A 19951-nucleotide genomic window follows, 5' to 3' on the forward strand; every position below is an offset into this window, starting at 1 on the left:
ATTTGCATCCAAAAAGGTAAGTAAAGAGCCCTACTATCCCTACTTTTTGCTCTTAATATCTCTATTTTACCCTACTTTTTCAAAAAATTCCTCCTATTATTATCACTACTTTTTTGTTACTGGCTTGAAACACAATACTTTTCCTTCACAAAGCTCTACACATTTTAAAGAAAAGGGGATGCGAGAACGTAAACAAATTTCGCGTCCTTTTTTTTTTGGGGGGGGGGGACTGTTAAGGCAATGGTAGTGATCGCGATGACCCTTATAGGACTCCGTATTAAAGAGGTGTAGAACATGAACTCAGTGTGCCTACTTTAGGTCAGTATTCTTATCAAAATACCGTGTCTAAGACGTTGGGGTCAATTTTCGTTAAGCCGACCCAAAGATGGGCGAAATTGGGTGGCGCTAGCGGACACGTGACCCTGGATATTCCCCACATTCCAGTATCCGGTCTCCAGGGGTCACACCCCTTCATTCCAACTGTACCGATCAGTCAAATTAGGTCAATGTGCTTGTTTTATCCAAATACCGGGTCCTGGACATTGTTGGTAAATTTTGGTCAAGCTAATCTCAGTCGCTGGTCGCCGTATTGGGTGTTACCAGGGTGTTATTGTATTTGTAATAGTAACAGCCCTATGTGTCCCCTGGAGGACGGCGGTCACAAGACATGCTCCTTCATGTCATACCGGCCACTAAAATAAGGTCAATGTCCTTGTCTTTCCCTAATACGGGGTCCTAGTCATTATTATTATTTTTATTTTCATATATTTTTTATTATTTTTATTTTTTTATTATTATTATTATTTATTTATCTATTTTTTTGGGAAAAGGGTGTGTCAGATTTAGTCAAGCTTACCACACGATGGCCGTTATTGTGCGGTGCTAGGGACCAGTTCTAGATGTCTCCTACATACCAGCCTGACCTTCACCTGAGGGGTCACACCACCCGTTTGAGACCGTTCCGGCCACCAAAAGTAGGACAATGTGCGTATTTACTCATATGTGCTGTCCTAGACCTTGTATTCAGTATTGGTCAAGCCAACCTAAAGATGACCATTGCTTGGTATGGTGGTGCCTCGTTTTCCCCTTTATTTCAGAACCCGGCCTTTAGAGGTCACATCGCCTCCTTGTGGTCGCCGTAAAAGGCCAACCAAAGTCCTTATTTGGCCAAATGCACGGACTCCATATATTGTTTGACTCAAAACGGGGCAGAACTCGTACACAACTCATTGCTATCAGATAAAATAACAAATATATGTAACTAAACATGATGATAAGTAGAAAGGGGTTATCAAGTACTATCAATAAACCGAACTTTGTTTGCCGTAGTGTAGATTTTTGTTCGTTATTTCCTAAAAGGTGTGCATTTTTTGAGTGAACATGTTAGAATTTGACCATTTAATATTCAAAACTTCCTAGTATAGTGATATACTCTCATATAGGTAGTTATGGTACGGAAAACCAAGGGGCGGATCCAGAATTTGACGTTAGAGGGGGCACAACTTAGGGGCGAAACCTTTTGACTTTCGCCCCTTCCTCAGAACCAGAATGAATTTGGTTTAAAATATTGGCAGCGGGGTATGGTGGTGCTCCCCTATAAAAAAATAACAAGTTCCAGTCCGTTATAGTGCAGCGTATTTTATTACTTTTCTTCCAATATTGACATTCAAAGTAAACTTAGACGAGTAAAGGGGGGGGGGTCTTCGATATTTACTTGGACAATCATTTTGGAGTTACCGGGCACCGCACCCTCACACTTAAACCCACTAGTTGATATTCAATGGTTGAGAGCTTTCATTATCAATAATTGTATATTTATATTTTCCACTCTCTCCCCCCCCCCCCCCCCCCCACACACACACACACACTTCAAAATATGCACAAATTTAAATATGAACGCATTTATAAGAGCTGTTCCGAGTATATATTTCCCCAGCGTGTTGGTTCATTGTAAGCGGTTATCAATCCATTTATTCTATGGGTAAAGGCGATTCATTTGTCAGGTACTTGTGCCCACCAGGTTGACTAATTTTGCCTGTATTTATAAGAACCACCCCTATATGTTCTAAAACATATGAATTTTGAAATATATTGTTATTTGTCTTATTGAATGCTTATTGAACAGTATCCTACTTGACCTCTTTTGCCTCAAATATAAATGTGATCGACTTGACCTCGTTCTACCGCTGCAATGAGGCGCTTAAAGGGAGGTGGGATAAAAATCAACAAAAGTACTGATTTACAGTGTTGTTGTTTAAAAATCATTTTTGCAAACGAGTTTATCTTTATTTTTGTAATTGATTTAAGTGGGTTTAAATCTTGAAAATAGCCATTCATTGATTTAACAGGTCTGGCATTATAAATCTTGTTTTCGTAAAAACCCCAGTGACGTCTCATGTTGAGAATAGATCATTTTTCATGCGCGTAGTATTTTTGTCCTTAAAACCATCACATTGTTTTTTGAAGTATGAAACTATATAAATAATTTTATAAAATACGATATTTGAAGTCCCTCTCATGTGCATGTATTTCAAAAATTGGTTTTCAAAACTACAAAAAATAGTCCGCGGATTTATGCTGTGCTTCGGTTATCGTAAACCGGTGAGAAGGAAGGAGAAATTTTGAAGATATTATTTGTTTGAATTTGGATTAAATATAGAGTTTCTTGGTAGAATTCTGCTTGTATACGACTTAAGTTTGTTTCTTATTGGAGACAACACCATTGTCGTCTCTGACTATCTAATATGTTTGTACTTTTTGACGGTCTAAATTTTTGTCATGGATATTCGTGACCTTTTTATTAGTAGACATTTTTTTCAAAGAATTTAAGTGTTTTTGACAATTCGTTTGGGATATTCATCTCTTACATTAATGGTGAGTTCTGTTTGTGGTTGGTAGCGTAAACTATTGATTACATTCATATTATTTGTTTGAATTGGTTGATGTTTTATATATTTTTGCCATTTTGTTAAGTGGTAAAACATGAAGTTAAATAGTAAAGACTTAGTGGAAAGGAGATGATCATTGATATAACTGATTGTAATTTAGATTTGGATGAATAATAGATAAGTTCTGCATTATTGTATTTTAGTAACAGCTTTTTTTCTTTTATAGTCTGTTTCATTTCACGCTACCACTATCATTATCAGATATTTATAGTCTGTTTCTATCAGTGTCACATGATATGAAAAGTGTGTATTGATTTCCCACACTCGCTGATACATAGGTAGAATTGTTCACAATGTTCAAATTGTCTGTACATTGTAAATGATACTAACATTCATTAACAGATTGAACTGATGTGTAAATTTATAGAGCCAAAGGGAACTGTTCTGTAAATTAACCGATATCAGATATCCTGGAAAAAAATCCACATAAAGAACAGCTCATCTGTAACCGGATAACATATCTGAAAATGTGGAAGTTGTAATACCGCTGCTTTATATGATTGCATGTATGTTCTTTTCAGACATATGCTTTGATGTTACTGGACTGTTCAACTAAACGAGAATTATGAGTTTTGGCAGCGATGAAGTGAATTTCCTGGTGTATAGATATTTGCAGGAGTCTGGTGAGAGAACAGTCATTGAAATTAGTCTTTTGGACAAACTGCCAAATGTCTACATTAATTTTTGGCTTTTATTAGAAATAATCAAATTGTATAAGTAATAGTAACAGGGTTCTCAATAAGTTTCGGTTGAACCGTCTCAAATAGTAAAGTAACCGACCAGCTTCTACTTATTCTACTGAAAATTCTTTTCTTTTTTTTCAAATTTGAACCGGCCCTATTGCCATTTGAACTGTCCATTTTGGCCGGCAGCCGGTTCTTATTGAGAACACTGAGTAATATTAACATTTTAAACAATATGCAGTGATCAAGCCTGAAGGTATAAACCTATTAAAAAAATATTTTTGGCTAGTAAACTCAATTTTCTTATCCTTTATATTTTGTCAGATTAGTGCGATTTAAGGTATTTTTCATTAGAATTTAGAAATTCAGACTAGAGCTTTGAAATCTAAATTTCTGTGACTGTGAATGAATCTGAAAAAGCACATTCCACACATGCCTTTAAACACAGCTGCATCTTTTCATTGATAAAATTTCACAAGTTACCTCTCTAAATTTTCTAGTTGTTGTTTTTAAGGTTTTAAATAAAGCTAATCAATTAGAATGAAAATGATATACCCATGCCCAGAATTTGGAATATATCTGTAATCATATGATACATAACAAATATCATTGTGTTATTAAATTCATTTATGATTCGCATTTAAAGATTTGTGAGCAAATGAAGGAAACAAATATTTTTTACTGAAAATAGATATCCGGGTAAGACACGGGACTTCTAGAGCAGTGTTTACGTATATGCACTTTGCTTATATTTCATTGTCTGGCTTTGGTTTCAGGCTTTGTGCACTCGGCGTATACATTTGGTATCGAGTCTCACATCAGTCAGTCAAACATCAATGGTGCGCTGGTCCCACCAGCTGCACTATTAAGCATCATTCAGAAGGGCCTGCAGTACACAGAGGCGGAGATAAGTATTGGAGAGGTGCGTCACAGACATTGTCCGTAGTCAGTTAAATAGACACTAACCGTTTATGCTTTGGGGTATGTTTGACAACTCTATTTCCAATGTTAGGACTCTGAATAAAAATCAATGAGTACAGCATTTCGAGAGAAAATTCATTATAAGAAAAAAAGATAAAGTTAACAAAAAAAAATATTTTTTTTAATTGAATTCAAAACTTTTTATCTTGTTTTAATTTTGAACAAGAAGTTTCAAGAAGCTGACAAGAACACTTCTATTCCATGTAGATTCAAGGAAGGGTATTTTGTTCTATCTTCCTTTGACATACTGTCTTGTTAAAAGTAAGATATCCCTAGTATTGAAGTCTCAGACTCCCTGTTTCCATTTAGTATTGAACCCTGATATTGACTGTTTAAGCCAGGTTTTGTAGAGAACAGAGACTAGGTGCTTCAGAAGAGGCACAGGGTGCCACTGGAGAAAGAGAGCATATTGTCAAGCACTGTGAATAAATTGAACATAATGAATTTGGCAGAGAATGTAAGGAATAAATCTCCCAGAATTGAAATCAAGTAAATTAGGGTTTCAGCTGCCAATAATGTAAAGTTTGTTTTGTATTGATATAAATCATGTAATAAACCTTTAAACAAAACAAAGGAAACATTTACCTTAGGTATTGAATTTTAAGAAGGCATAAGGGTGGACATTCTGGTCTTCATCAGGGGGAGGGGTGCTTCTTAAAGGGGAAGGATGCTGCACCCACCTACAACCCTTACAATGTTATATGACACCTAAAACTACTACAATAAAACACATTTTTGTAAAATAATATAATAAGTTATAAACAGCCTGATACAATGTGCCCTTTTCATTCTTATTTCATTAATTACTTTACCCTTCCCCCTTTCTTCCCCTATTAATTCCTAAAAACTGGCTCAAACCATATTTGAACTGACCTGCCAAAACCTTATCCTTTGGCCATCCAAGTGTTCATGATCTTCACATGAATATTTCTACATGATGTACACCTATTATCAGTAATACGGTAATATGCATAGTTTTAAGTCTGTTTTTTTTTAAGTAAAACTATCAAGGTAATGTGAAAAGTTAAAGGTCGTCAACATAGGCGTTAGCATCATCGTGCAAAAAGTTTATGACCTTGGTCATAAATCAAAAATCATTCAAGATGCTCACATGAAATTTGGTACATGTGTTGCCTGATACAATACACAAGCCTCATAACTCTGACTTCAGTTTACTTGCTTAGTTGTGCCCTATTGTTTGATTAGAAAAAGAACAGAGTAGTGTTTGCATTGCATCAATCTTGTTAGGTAACATTAAGTTAATTGCTAGATTTTCATCTCCGCCCACCACCTCTTTTCTGCTTTCAGAGAAAGTTAATAATAATGAACTAAACTCAATAAGTTGAAAGTGCCCATTCAATATCAACCGATCAAGACATTCACTTGTAAGGCCTGATTTGATTGGCTGTGGAAATACGTCTGTCAAGTTTAAATCGCACTTTCAGAATCGGACACTGTGCGGTTTAAACATGACATGTAACAGTTTTAAATACATTAAAAAATGTTGTGGGCATGTTCATTATACTTAACTGTATTTACGAAAAAATATATATAAAATCCCTTATATCTTAACTTAACCTAGTAATTTTGTGGATGTTACCCGAAACAGAATAAAATTCTCAATCATTGCCAAATTATAACATACAAATATATTTTGTTTTGTTCAATCTAGAACATCAGGAGTTTGAAAAGTTGAAAACATGTCAGTAATGTTCAGATGTCATCGGTACTTTTTAGTTATCCTCTCCTTTCAGTTTCTGAAATATTGTCTGGATGAATAAGGTTTGTTGAAATTTTTCTGGCTTCCATAATCTGATAAATCATGTTTGTTTTAAAAGGAACTTCAGAAGTGCACTAAGAATGCTGTCAATAAAACCTTTATTTTTCAGCCAATGAATTTGCAGAAAGGCAAGTACTAGGCATAATCATTAAGAATTTCAACTATTGCAGGTGTTGAAAAGGGCATTTACTGCTTGATGAAAAATACATCTTTGAAAAAGTACTACAATACTACATGTAAATATGTAGATGTACTGAATGTTAACCATAAAACCATTAAATACCAGTATGTTTTTTTTTTCTGACCAATTTGTGGTCGAAATCAGCCTAATTGCCAATGCTGCAATATATATATATATATATATATATATATATACATATATATATATATATTATACAAAAAAATCCAAATTGTGACGATAAATAGACCCCCAAAACCATTATTGCATGGGAGAGATGATGTATTCTTAAAGAAACAAACTTTCTTAAGTCTTTTATCTTTTCTGTCAAGTATTTTCTTCATTTACAAGCTGGATTGGAATAACCAATTTAGGTCAAAATATTCTGAAAGAAACAAACTATATTAAGTCTTCTATCTTTTCTGTCTTTTTTAAAGCGATTTTCTTTATTGTCAGGCTAGATTGGAATTTAACCAACTTAAGTCAAAATATTGCGTGTTTTTTAATCTAAAAGGCCCCCATTTCAAAAATTGTGAATTAACTTCTAATACATAACGTAATTTAGGTAAAAAGAATCCGGCAGACAAAGATAACTCTCTTGGGTGTACCAGAGCCTGCATGGTTTAAAAGTCAGGTATTCTGGGTAATTGTTATTAAAATAACCAAAATAAATTTGATTTCTTCTTCAGGATGGAACAGAACGGCCGATCGAGTCTCTGTCATTGATTGATGCTGTGTTGCCGGACACAGTAGAGCAGCGGAAGCAGGCCCAGACGAAGACCGCCCAGGTCAAGACAGAGCCAGCAAACACAAATGGCGAGGAGACCACGACTACAACAGGTATGGCCAGGGACACGTGTCTTATTCTGTTTGCACCTCGTCGCCAACTCCTATGCGGTGTGGCTTTTTGTTCTAACCTTTGTTTGAATAGATCCCGGACAAATTGTGAAAAAGCTAGATTTTTAAAACAATGATAACTTAAATATTGCTAGAAATGGGGTTTATAACAGTGCTAATTGAGACTTCTAATTAATGTTAAATATACCTCAAACAGGAATTGATTTGTAAATATGTCCATTGAGTATATCATGGAGTGAAATAATGTTAGATGATTATATATGTAGATATTCTAATTTTGAAATTTGCTCCCACTTTTGTTAAAAAAGAGTTCTTTTTGGAATTGAAATTGGGGCCCAATTTCAGCCCAATTTTAGTTTGAGAAACAGCACAATCATGGTGTGTAGTACAAGAAAGCCTGTCATAATTCCTTGAGGCAAGGTTAAAGCTGCCTTTGTGATGGGGCTATTTTGTAATATGGCAATGAAAGGAAATCTCACCTTATATAAAGAGTTAAAACCACCTATGCAACACTCCTATAGTACTTAGATGAATGAACGCTTATCCCTCCAATTGCATTCATATTCCAATGGACATCTTCACTAATATGTCTGAAAGTATGCAAAAAGAATGCTTGTGATGGGTCAATTGATGTTTTATGGAGGTAATGTATTTGATTTCGATGAAAGAAGTGATGTCACTGTTATAAAACAGTGGTTGAAATTAGCACAAGCCTGCAAGCCCTGCACTGGTAAAATGTCTTCCGGGCTTGCTCAAAATCTGAAATTTATATAGCAGGGCTTGTTAAAAAAATTGATGCCAAGCAATAGTATAAGAATTTGGGCTTGTTCATCCAAAATTCTAATTTCGATGACTGATAAAACAGTCAAATTTATCCTACTCCCGATTGACTTGGAAGAGTTATTATCAACATTGTTGTTGGATTTTCAAAGAGAAAATTTAGTGATAATGAGTGTGAATATAAACATTGAATATTTAAGAATTAAAATTCCTCTTTGTATGAAAACAATTGGTAAGGGAATGGATCTCCTTTTGACTTTACTAATTGTGCACTGTTCAAATTTTTTCATACACCGATGGACTGCAATACTTAAACATTCCTTCAATGAACTTTCTTCCAAATCAATTGTATCTTGCCTGTTGTGTCGAGAAAGCATTCATATTGTTTAACCTCGAAGAGGTTATGAATGTATAGTTTATTTCAATATTGCTGTCTGATTGGATAAGGGCAAATTCAAAAAACCAATACAAGGTTACAAGGTTAACTAACTTTATTTTTAAAATGTCTTGTAATTTTGAAAAGATGTCAAATGCTTATGTAAGAGTGTTCTTCTGCAGTTTTACTGAATACCACTTTGTCTAGCAAAAGCCTGCAAGCGCTGTACTGGTAGATAGAATTCTAGGCTTGCTCAATTTCTATATTACTATATAGTAGGGCTTCTTAAAGGGACACGCTCAGGTTTTTGGACCAAAAATTAGTTTTCCCGGTAATGCATCTGAAAACACTTACTTAATCATTATTTTACTAGATATGACATCAAAACTCCAGAAAAAAACACACAATTAAAGTATGAAAACGTACTTTGGAAAAGTGGGTAGCCAACCCATGCCGGTAGAGTCATGATAAAAATAGAATATACCGGTAGACACCTTAACCACAAAGCCACCAGGACCTTTACAAAAGTGATGGATATTTTGACATTTTAACAATTATGATTATGTCAATCAACCAATCACGCAAGAATGAATCGCTCATAGCTGTAATTAAAGCTAATGAAAATTGTGGTCTTCAAAGATGATATTGGAGCAAATGTAAACATTTGCTGAAGAATTCCAGGTTTTGGTATCTTGGTTTTAACACTCCTAATGATTTGCCACACTTTTTTTTCGTCATACATAAAAAAGTGCTTATTACAAAAACATAATCAAGTCCCTTTAATGTTCATACTGAGTACTCTGTGTACGACTTCAAGCCTGTTCATCAAAGTCTAAATTTATCACCTGTAGGATAGGAGAAATCATGATTTTCAAATGCCGTGATGATTGCAAGCATTTATATGAGACTTGTAGCACTTTGCTCACAATTTGCAGTTGCAGGTCATTTTTTATCTTTAAGTCTATAAGGTCATATTATTAACGATTGTAGGACAACATACATTAAAGTCGAACCCAATTGGCTCAAAGTCCCAGGGACCAGTGAAAATACCTTGAGCATCGGGGAATCCGAGCCAAGCAGAGATGCTTATGCACCATTCAATTGTACTCCCCCCCCCACCCCCCGGTCCGGGGATATACTGGGGATAGCCGGGGAAATTGGCCGTGTTTTTACCTTTCAGGTGGCCCCGCAGTGCCGGGTGAATGCGGTGGTTTTGTCTTCGCACAAAATATAGCTGGGAATGGTCCTTACCTAGGGTCTCTGGGGTGCGGGGGCATTTGGTGGGGATTTTACCATCTGTTCGTTCCCGCAGGGCGGGGATTTTACCCGGTGTTGGCTGGACTGAAAGTAAAAGTCCCAGCTATTCCCCGGACCTGAAGGGGGGCCATGGTTACAATTGACTGGTGCATTACCTTCAGTATTAAAAAATAGGTTCTTTACATCCAATTTGAGCCAACAAGGAAATCGGGCCAAGTGAGTTTGAGCCAACGGGGTTTGACTTTATTGTAAACAACTTAAGAATTTCAGTTAAATATTTATTAGTGGAACCCTTTAAATTGAAGGGTTTTACTTTTAAAAACATAATACACTTTGCCTTAACTGTCAGACCAATAGAGCTTTTTATTTTCGAAATAGAGGGTAGAACTACTCAGATACATTGAATATAAAAAGTGATCTTACGATTCGTGCGTTGATAAGCACAGAGCCCTAAAATGACCTTGGAAATGGCATAAGACAATGAAATCCTGCTATTTAAATTTTACAGGTTTTTTTAACAGTCAATAGCAAAGAAATTTGTATAAATTTATGATAAATAAAAACATTTTACTTGTATTATATTTTTTTAAAAATTACCATACTACAGATGTTGCTGATATTTTGAAACAGACTTTAGGAATATTTCATAAATTTGCAATCAATATTTCCTTCATGCCATATTGGTATGATAATCTTTAAACTATTACTGTGTCTCAGCTGATCATATTTCTGAATCTGAATATTGATGTGCTCTGTTTGGGGGGTAGAGGAGTAAGGAAGCTAAATAGGTCTTCTTCAGTTGTCTGAGATTATTAAATCATTTCAATTCAATACTGTCATGTTTGTACAGATTTATGATCAATGTTTAAGAGCCCTAGTTACCAGTAACCACCGCAGGGCACGACAGGACAACAAAGTACCGTAAACCATGCTGTATATTAAGGTGTTGAATTAAAGCTTATTTTAATGAAAACCTGCCAAGATGGTGGGCGGGTGTGTGTACAATGTATGGTATGAACTTTAAGTGTTCTATTAAATCCCCCCCCCCCTTAAAGTCATAAACTTAAAGCGTTCTGTTAAATCACTCCCCCTTAAATGTGTCCAATTTTTTTGTTTTTCTTTCAATATAAGAGAAAAAAGTAATAAAATATGCCCAACATGTTCTATTTTGGACTAGAAATTGTTAAATTTTTTCATGGAGTACCCCATAACTACCCTGCCAAACCTCCATAAACCAAATGAATTTCGGTTCTGAGGGAGGGGTGCAAATCAAAAGGTTCCTGCCCCTAATTCCTGCCCCCTCCAACGTCATATCCTTGGTCCGCCCCTGATTATAATAACTTAGTGTTTCACATCTAAATGTCTGTCTTCTAAATAGCCAGCTGGCGCATGCGCAAACCGCTCTACAAATTACAATTAAAACCAACTAATGATGATATGGTATTTGGGCGTTTTTTGTCATCGGTATCCATCTAATCGATTAAACAGAATCCATCTGGTGATCCTATTGGCTAAGAAAGGAGACTGAACTCTAATTACATTAAGTATAAATTATTGGTTGTTGCCGCTTGATAAAAAAAGTCATGTAAGTGAAATTTAACTTCAAGCACTTAACAGCGTTATTTGTTCTTAATGTTCATTTCCCATACACTCCCTTATTACAAAGACATAAAATGTCATGTGCAACTGCATTCAAAATATAAGTCGTATCAAAACAAAGAAAGTTTGTTTTCAGTGTCCCACTGTTTTTTTTTGCACCCGACCCTAATTTATTTATTGCCAGCAGACACATATTTTTGCTAACTAATTTTTTTTTTTTTTTTACTAATCAAGGGGTCGGTGGGGGGGGGGGGGGAATTAAAGTCCTTTTTTAATTGAATTGGAAAAAAACAATTTTATTTGTTTGGCCTTATGTTCAGTACTATGTTAAAGTGGTCGTTGGAGCAGACGGAGGACAAAATAGTCATAAACACTCCACTCAGTTGGCTGTTTGCCCATTGATCAATAAAACACGCCCGAAAATCCAATTATTCTGTCTGAAACAGACTATAGACCGGAATGGAGAAAATAGTTTGCGGTCTAATTGCTTTCTGTCCTGGGCTGAATCATGAATAATGAGGCAAGATAAAATGCCCACATGGCTTACAAAGTTCATGTTTACCAGTGTGCATTTGGAATGTGAAGGTCAAAGCTGATATGACCGCCATATTGCTGATTTTGTGTTTTTCTTTAGAGGCTCCCAAAGGGGGTTGAACATGTTTTTCTGGGGCAATAAAGGGGAAAATATGAAAATATTGTTTTTTTATGTATGATTGATTCGATAAGGTAAAATGAACTATATATAATAATAACATTTAGTAAACATTGATGGAGTAATTATTAAAAAAAATCAAAGTTTGTGGTTTTGAAGTATTGATTTTATCGTTGTAATGCACTTTGTCAATATGAACATGCATATATATAATCTAGGTGGGTCATTAATTATATACAATATCCTGGTACAGTCCATTTCATGTATTTTTAAGGGGGAATCAGCATTCTGATAAATGAAAAGCAGAGTTCATTGACTTGTAAGTTATAGGGAAGACATGTTATGACCTCCAGGTTAAATAAATATAAATAGTTTGTTATCTATTATCCTGTCATAAGTTCAGCAGGGACAAAAAAATATACTCCGATGCAAGTTTTTTGAACTGCATTTAAGATATGATATAACTATCCTAGTTTTTAGCCTTTATAGATAAGTACAAAAGTAATTGTGTTTTTTAAATAGGTTTTCACGTTTTCATAGATTTATTGGTCTAAGAAAAGTCTTTATTACTGAAGACAATTAACGTTAATGTTATAATACACTCAATATGTTTTAGCATGATTCGTTGAATACATATTTAGCCAGTAACTATGGAATATTAGATATTAAATTTTGCTTAATTAATTTATAGATTTAGTCTGCATTAGCCTGGTGCATCGTACTGCCAAATCAATTATTTAATGAAGCAAAAATTAATCTAATCATTATGATTGCTTCATTCTCTCCTAGCCTTTGCACATGATCCAACTGTTAAATAACCCACTTATTGAAACCAATAAATAAATTGATCAAACTTAAGTTCCTTTCGAGACTTTCTCAAATTTAGTTATGTTAGTGATTAAAATTATATTTTGTCTAATGTGAAGGCAGTATTTCTGAAGTGTTCTGATACTTTTATTTCAGTATATCAGCAGACAGCTGTTTTTGATATTAATCAGGTGAAGCAGTAAATATAAACAGTGGCTGGCCCAGTTAGTGGGTAGTTTACACAATATATTGTAGACCACTAACATCATAATGATTGTTAGTATTGATCATACTAGCACAAAATAAATGGTTATATGCAAATGTGTCGCATCAAACCATTTATTTTTGTAAGTACATAATAAAAGTCTTTAACCATTACTTGGTGTTTAGGGATTTTATGTTGTCTTCTGACTAGCCTCTGTTTTAATCCCCACGATTCACCTGATTCAAGTTAAATTAGGCCTGAAATCAGGCCAGCTGACTGCCTATTTATGTAAATAAATGTGAGGCAGATTTAAAAATAATACCGCCATCCTTTTCATGATTGGACAAAATGTAATTTCGAACACCAAAGTAAATCAGAATTAATCCTGCATATGGATTTTCACATATAAACTTTAGTCGAAACAATTACTCCGAGTGTAGAACTGTTTCTTGGGCAGAAATCTACCATTTCACAGAGGCCATTTGAACATTTTCCATGTTTGGCTCAAACACCCAGCCTCTTGGTTGAGAGGCGGACATGTTTACTTTAATATTTGAAGTTGGATACTGGGACTATTTTTTTACCCAGAAAACTGGCTATACCTATTCAGGCTATCAAAGAAATTTATGTATTAAATAGTTGAAGCTTATTTAACTAGGTAAAATCTTAATGATTAAGGAGGGCAGAGTGTGCCATTCTTAGTCATTTAGATTTTGCCTAAGTTGTTTTAAATGAATTAAAATTGTAACCTGTTTTAAGAAGGAGGGGAACGAAAAAATATGTCATGTCTGATAATTTGAAAAAACTATAAATCTTACCGATTGAGTTTGAAACTTACTGTAGGCTGATAGGCGATTTCATTTACTTGAAATGTAGGTTATAATCAAAGTATATTATAGTCTAGCTCTGACTTGCATAACATCTTGCCATATTATGAGAGTGATGAATATATTAAAGGTTGTAATAACTTGTTTCACATTTGTTAAACATTCTTCCAGCCAATCATACTGGAGAGCGTATGGAAGTTGATGGAGGGGTGGAGATACCGAGTAGCAAGGCCACGGTACTACGGGGGCACGAGTCGGAGGTGTTCATTTGTGCATGGAATCCCGTCAATGATCTCCTGGCGTCTGGGTAAGATTCATGCATGGGGGACCAAATTACAATGGGCCATTGTTCAGAATTTTGTTGAAGTAAATAATGTTGTTAAAAGCATTGTTGTTAACAATATTGTTGCTAACAAAGATGATGTTAACAAAGTTGTTGTCTTTAACAAAGTTCTGAACAATCAGCATAATGAGTTAGCTCACAACTGCTGTACATTCTTGTATGTATGATCTATCAATTCAGTGCTCCAGGTAAGCCTAAATAGCAGAGTTGCCCTTTTTTTTGCCACCCTGCTACCTTTTTACTACACCTCGCTGCACTGTGCCTCTGTTTGACAGAGTCAGTTTCCAGAAATAAGTGTTAAAATCATAAATATACATATTTTGACACTTTAGTAAAGATAACAGCTAAGATATTGGATAATTCATCACAAACTTACAGTATTGAGATTAGTTACAACACATACACAATGTGAATTGAACATTGGCCCTAGCAAGTGTCTGATCAAGTCTCAATCAATGCACACCAATAGTGCCCTTCTGAACTAGCACCATGCACCCATTACATATATCCTGGCTGGAGAAATGCATTTAATTTGTTTATGCAGTGCAGCTGAGGCAGACGATTGTTAGGGTGCACTTAAATCAAGAATATTATCTCTGGGTTATTGCCGTGCTTGTTTTCAACCCTTTTATTCAACAAACCTATGGTAGAATTCATGAATGGCACTATAATTATTGCTACAATTCCTAAATGTGAAGAGGTTGATGCCCCTTAAAATAAAGAAAAAAAGGATTCTCTTAAGGGGATTTTTTTACCTGGGCAGTAGAAAAGTAAAAAAAAAATCAGCAAGGGAATGGGGCCATATTTCGGCACCAAAAAGGGCCCCGAAAACCTATGGTTGAACCTTCTGTATTTTAATGTTGCTTGGTACGTCCTGGTAGTAACCCCACATTTTAATAATTGAAGGACAATTCAAGTAGTCTAATCTGAATGTATTAGTTTAATAATTAAATTATTTAAAATAAATAGATGTAATTGCAGAAAATATTGATGTTGAAAAGATGTTTTTGTATTCCTAGAAAGAAAATTAAGTTGTTTGGATTTATGTTATTTAAGGAAACACAATTTGAGTTCTATGTTAAATGTTTTATTTATGTTTCGAAACACCTCAACAGTTTGTAAATATAACCCTGTCGAAAACTCTGTATATATGTTTAAACTGCATTTCCACTTTGTAAATTATTCTCTTGAAAATAAAATTGTCAGACAAGGTTTTTACCCTATCATCGGAATTAATGCTATTACACTCAAAAGTTGAATGTTTGACATTTACATAACTATCTGTAACATGACGTTTCTCATTTGTAATTTGATCAAAACAAGATCATTGAATGTACGATAATAGAACAATTCTACATGTTTGTGTATGCATCCAACAGGTCTGGCGACTCAACAGCTCGTATCTGGAATATGAACGATACAACGGGAAGCGCGAACCAGCTCGTGTTGCGACACTGCATTCAGAAGGGTGGCACGGAGGTTCCCAGCAATAAAGACGTCACCTCCCTCGACTGGAATGTAAGAAGTTTATTATGAAAAAAAAAAGTTTTTTCTCTTCGTTGTAACTTGATAACATAGCGCTTATATTTCACGAGGGTTGAATATTCACAGCTTTTTCACAAGTTAATGGGTTCACAGTTCCTAAATTATATAATTTCGCAAAATATGTGTTAATGTTGGATAAAATAAATATTGTCGTAAATGTTCTAAAAAAGTTTTTTTTACTATTATTGCCATAAAAATTATGTCAGTACTGAAATATTTCTCGATAAAATAGAAAAGGTCTTCACTAAATAAAGATATAACACTGTATAATGGGTATATTAAACCGTTTTAACATGTATATTTATATTAGGGCTCTTCCATTCGAACATAACCACAACCCACCCCAGGAAGGCAGTTTCAAAGAATACTGTCCCCCATTAGAACATTGTTCAAAAAATGAACTGGAAACTCCCACTGATTTTTTTTCTACTTTGGATGTGTTGTTCTTTGCATCAAAGGCATTTTTTTTTATTTTTCCAAAAAACTTGGAAACTTTCCCTGAAAGGTAAAGGCCGAGAAATTTCCGGAAAACAATATCACTATGCTATTCAGAAACTAGGTTACTGACTCAAACTCATGTTTCACAGATTTTATTATGGTATGTAGAGTAAAAAATATGAAATAACAAACACGTGTCGAGGTCATGATGGATTGTGTTCTTCCCACAGAAATTATTATAGTACAAATTTAATATGAATCATTAACCACAAAAGAGGAAAAGTGATGTGTTTTTCATATCTAAATATAGGACTTGTTTTTCATATCTAAGTATAGAACGGGCGATAAAATGTTATCATAATCATCAGAGCTTGACTGTGTGATCCAATTTTAAGCCAAGAGAAATTAATTTGAACTCATCATCCACATCACAGATTAGGGTTTGAGTGTCAGATAAACTATGTGCTGATAATAACATTAGTATTTATTATCTAATGGTGATAAAACGTATATTTGTCGGGCATTATGTCGTGGTCATGACAAAACTTGCAGTGTGCAAAATTAACTGTATCCAGATCACTCGAGGTGATAGAAAGTTACATGGGCTTTGAAAAATCCTTTAAGATAGCTGTCTTGCGATGAAATCATTGGGCTTTTGATAAAAAAAAATTTATCAGGTTGATTTTTACCTCGACACTGTTTACCGACTTCCGGTTAATTTCTCAACGATACAGATGTTTTCTGATGCAGTAATCTCCCTTGCTGAGCAATACTATACTGTTTGAAAATAATAATTTTGACAGAAATCATATTTCAGACTGTAAATACTTTTTTTGATACAGTGGGCTTACTTGCATAGATCTCTAACTGAATAAAATAAGGTATTGTACAGTTTTCATATCTTTTCTTGTCTTTAACAATCTTAATTTCTCATCAAGATGCCCCATGTTTTTTTGTTATCTGTTGTGCTACAGAAATCTGGCTCGGGTTACAAGAAATCACTAGTCTGTAGTATCATTAGCCACTATGTTAAACAGGTTAATTTTGCACTCTGAACTTGGTGACATGATTTGAGGTCAGAATGTCCAGGTCAAGTTTGATAAGTTGGATAAATCATCTCTGTAACTCCAGAGTTACTCCCCTTTTACATTAAAAAATTAAAAGCTTTATTTTTGGTTCAGTCAATGAATTCAGTATTTATATCAGATGCATCACATTAGTAAAACTAGAGTTATGCCCCTTTTGCAAAATTCTACTTGGCATTAAACTAAATACTTGTGGCTTGACAGACAAATGCATTTTTTGGCCTTCAGAGGTCATGATTGGTTTCATAGTTGTGTTCAAACGTAGTTAATAATTAGGATAAACTTACTGAAATTTGAACATTTGGGTATTTAATCGCACCAGCATGCATATTGGGGAGTATGGTATTAATGGATTAAATTTTGATGCGTGCAGCATAGCCAATTTGAGGCAGCAATTACTTCTCTTTAACAATACTAAACGTTTTTTGATTCTAAGGTTATATCAGTGTGTGGGCGATTTGTCATATCTTTGGCAACGGTTAAGCATCTTCTTTGAATGATATGATAACTTAAAAAAAGATGTTTTTTTTGTTTCTTTGGAAACTCACTGTTGAAATGTTTAAAATTGGTAAATATGTTATAGAACTCTTTGCATTTAAATGAATAGTCAATACTCTCTGTTTACTTTTTTGGGCCTTAACATAGTTTTTGTAAACAAATCTGGGAGTTAAATATCCTCAGACCCAAAACCTCATCTAGAGCCCAGGCCCCAATTTCATGAAACTTCATTAGTCCCTTATAACAGGATTAGGCTAAGCTAACTATTTTTGTCTTTCAATAATTTGCATAATATTTACTTCTTTAAGTGTTTTTATGCCAATTAAAGAATGACTTTGCCTTATTGAAATAAGCTGCTTAAGCCTGTTAAGCTTAAGAAGTTTCAAGAAATTGGGACCTGGGTCTTAATTCTAGACGATAGAAAAAGAAATAGAACCAGAGTTCTACAGACTTGTCCTCTCATTTGTGTTTTTTAGCAAAACGTAGTCGAGGTTACTAATGATGTGGTCAGCGTTGTTGTGAAAAACTTTAATCTTGGCCATTCATTACTCAAAAAAACATACAAGATATTGGTACACATGTTGCCAGGGAAAATACTCACATGTACAGCAAGGCCCATAACTCTGGCTTAAATAATTGTTCAGATTGTGTACCCTCTTTCAACTCGTAAATAAGGCCCCCCAAAAATTGTTTCACTTTGGTTACAGCCTTTTTTAAAAACTGGTCAAGTAGGTAAGCTTTTTAAAAATAAATTAAAAAAATATTTATAAAGGCTTTATATAAGAATATAATAGTCATTATTGGAGAATGGTGTTAAAGTTATCTTAAAAAAAACTTTAAAGAGCAGTGTTGATGTTTACCCAACAGCACTCATAATAATAATGATGCTTAGAAAATACTTTTTCTAAGTAAAAGATTGTAATGTCTGCCTTTTAGACCAGTGATTAGCCATCTTAGTTGTGTTATTTATAAGAGCATTAATCTTGATGAGCGTAGATAAATTATGGTTTTCTCAGAAACTACTTCAGTACGTGCAGCCTTGTTAGTTCAAAACAAGGTAATTACCCTAATTATGCTATATTTGGCATTAAATTAACCTTATTCCGTTTTTAGCAATGAATTAAACAAAAATTATAAGCTTTTAATGTGTTGTTTGTTGCTCTCCTATTATATAGAAATGTCAGATATATCAGGTTATTATAGAAAAATGTCAGATATTTCAAATTGAGTTAATAACGGCCCCCGTAAAATGTCCACACTTATCTCTCATTTTTTTTTTTTTATAATGTCATTTTGTGGTATTGAAATATTATAGAATGCTGTTCAAGATATCAAGTTAATACTTTCTAAGCTTTCTCACAGAAACAATACGTTCTTTTGTGACCAGTTTCATCACCAATGCTTTTATATTGTCAGATAATGGCCCTTTGTATTCTTGAAAATTACGACAATTTTTATGGTTTTGTTTATAACTTAAAAAACATTAAAGATCATTGACAGTCATCGAAATTGGACTTTTGGATGAACAAGCCCGAATTCTTATACTAATACTTGGCATCAAATTTTTTAACAAGCCCTGCTATATACAGAATTTGAGCAAGCCCGGAAGCCATTTTACCATTGCAGGGCTTATGTTAATTTTGACCACTGCATTGAATAAAAAATTTAAAAAGAACATGTATATATTTGCAGTTTGACGGCACATTTCTTGCTACGGGATCATATGATGGCTATGCCAGGTTATGGAGTACAGATGGTAAGTTTACCACAGTCCTACTGATATGAGCACTTGTTAAATAAATAAGAAACGTGTATTGCAGTTTTTGATAGTATAACAAAACTTTCACTGGTTGTAGGTTTTATGTAAAGGCTAGGTCAGTATAATCCCATAAGAAATTCTTGCATCTGATAAGGCCAAAAATCAAAAATGGTTTGGTTAGGGTTCTATCCTTGTCAAAAACAAGTATTTTTTTTTTTTTTAGTAGGCTTTGAAGGGACTGTTCACCAGATTGGCACCAAAAAAATGTTTTTTTCTGTTATGAATTTCAGGACATTTATTTAATAAAATGTTTTACTCTTTGATATCATAAGTGTAAAAAACATCCCAAATT

The 19951-nt window shown here is 34.3% G+C and overlaps 1 protein-coding gene across 1 annotated transcript in view; it reads left to right on the forward strand.

Moving 5' to 3' along the window:
* Window positions 1-2591: 2591 nt before the first annotated feature.
* Window positions 2592-19951, forward strand: part of LOC128219853 (F-box-like/WD repeat-containing protein TBL1X) — a 36363-nt gene continuing 19003 nt past the window's right edge. Inside the window, exons 1-7 of the mRNA XM_052927972.1 lie at window positions 2592-2874; window positions 3470-3571; window positions 4408-4553; window positions 7260-7410; window positions 14103-14238; window positions 15654-15792; window positions 19533-19596. Coding sequence (XP_052783932.1) covers window positions 3514-3571; window positions 4408-4553; window positions 7260-7410; window positions 14103-14238; window positions 15654-15792; window positions 19533-19596 — 694 coding nt within the window. The 5' untranslated portion in view covers window positions 2592-2874; window positions 3470-3513. The remainder of the gene's footprint in view (window positions 2875-3469; window positions 3572-4407; window positions 4554-7259; window positions 7411-14102; window positions 14239-15653; window positions 15793-19532; window positions 19597-19951) is intronic.

The sequence above is a fragment of the Mya arenaria genome, chromosome 15, assembly GCF_026914265.1.
Source record: "Mya arenaria isolate MELC-2E11 chromosome 15, ASM2691426v1".
NCBI lineage: Eukaryota > Metazoa > Mollusca > Bivalvia > Myida > Myidae > Mya > Mya arenaria.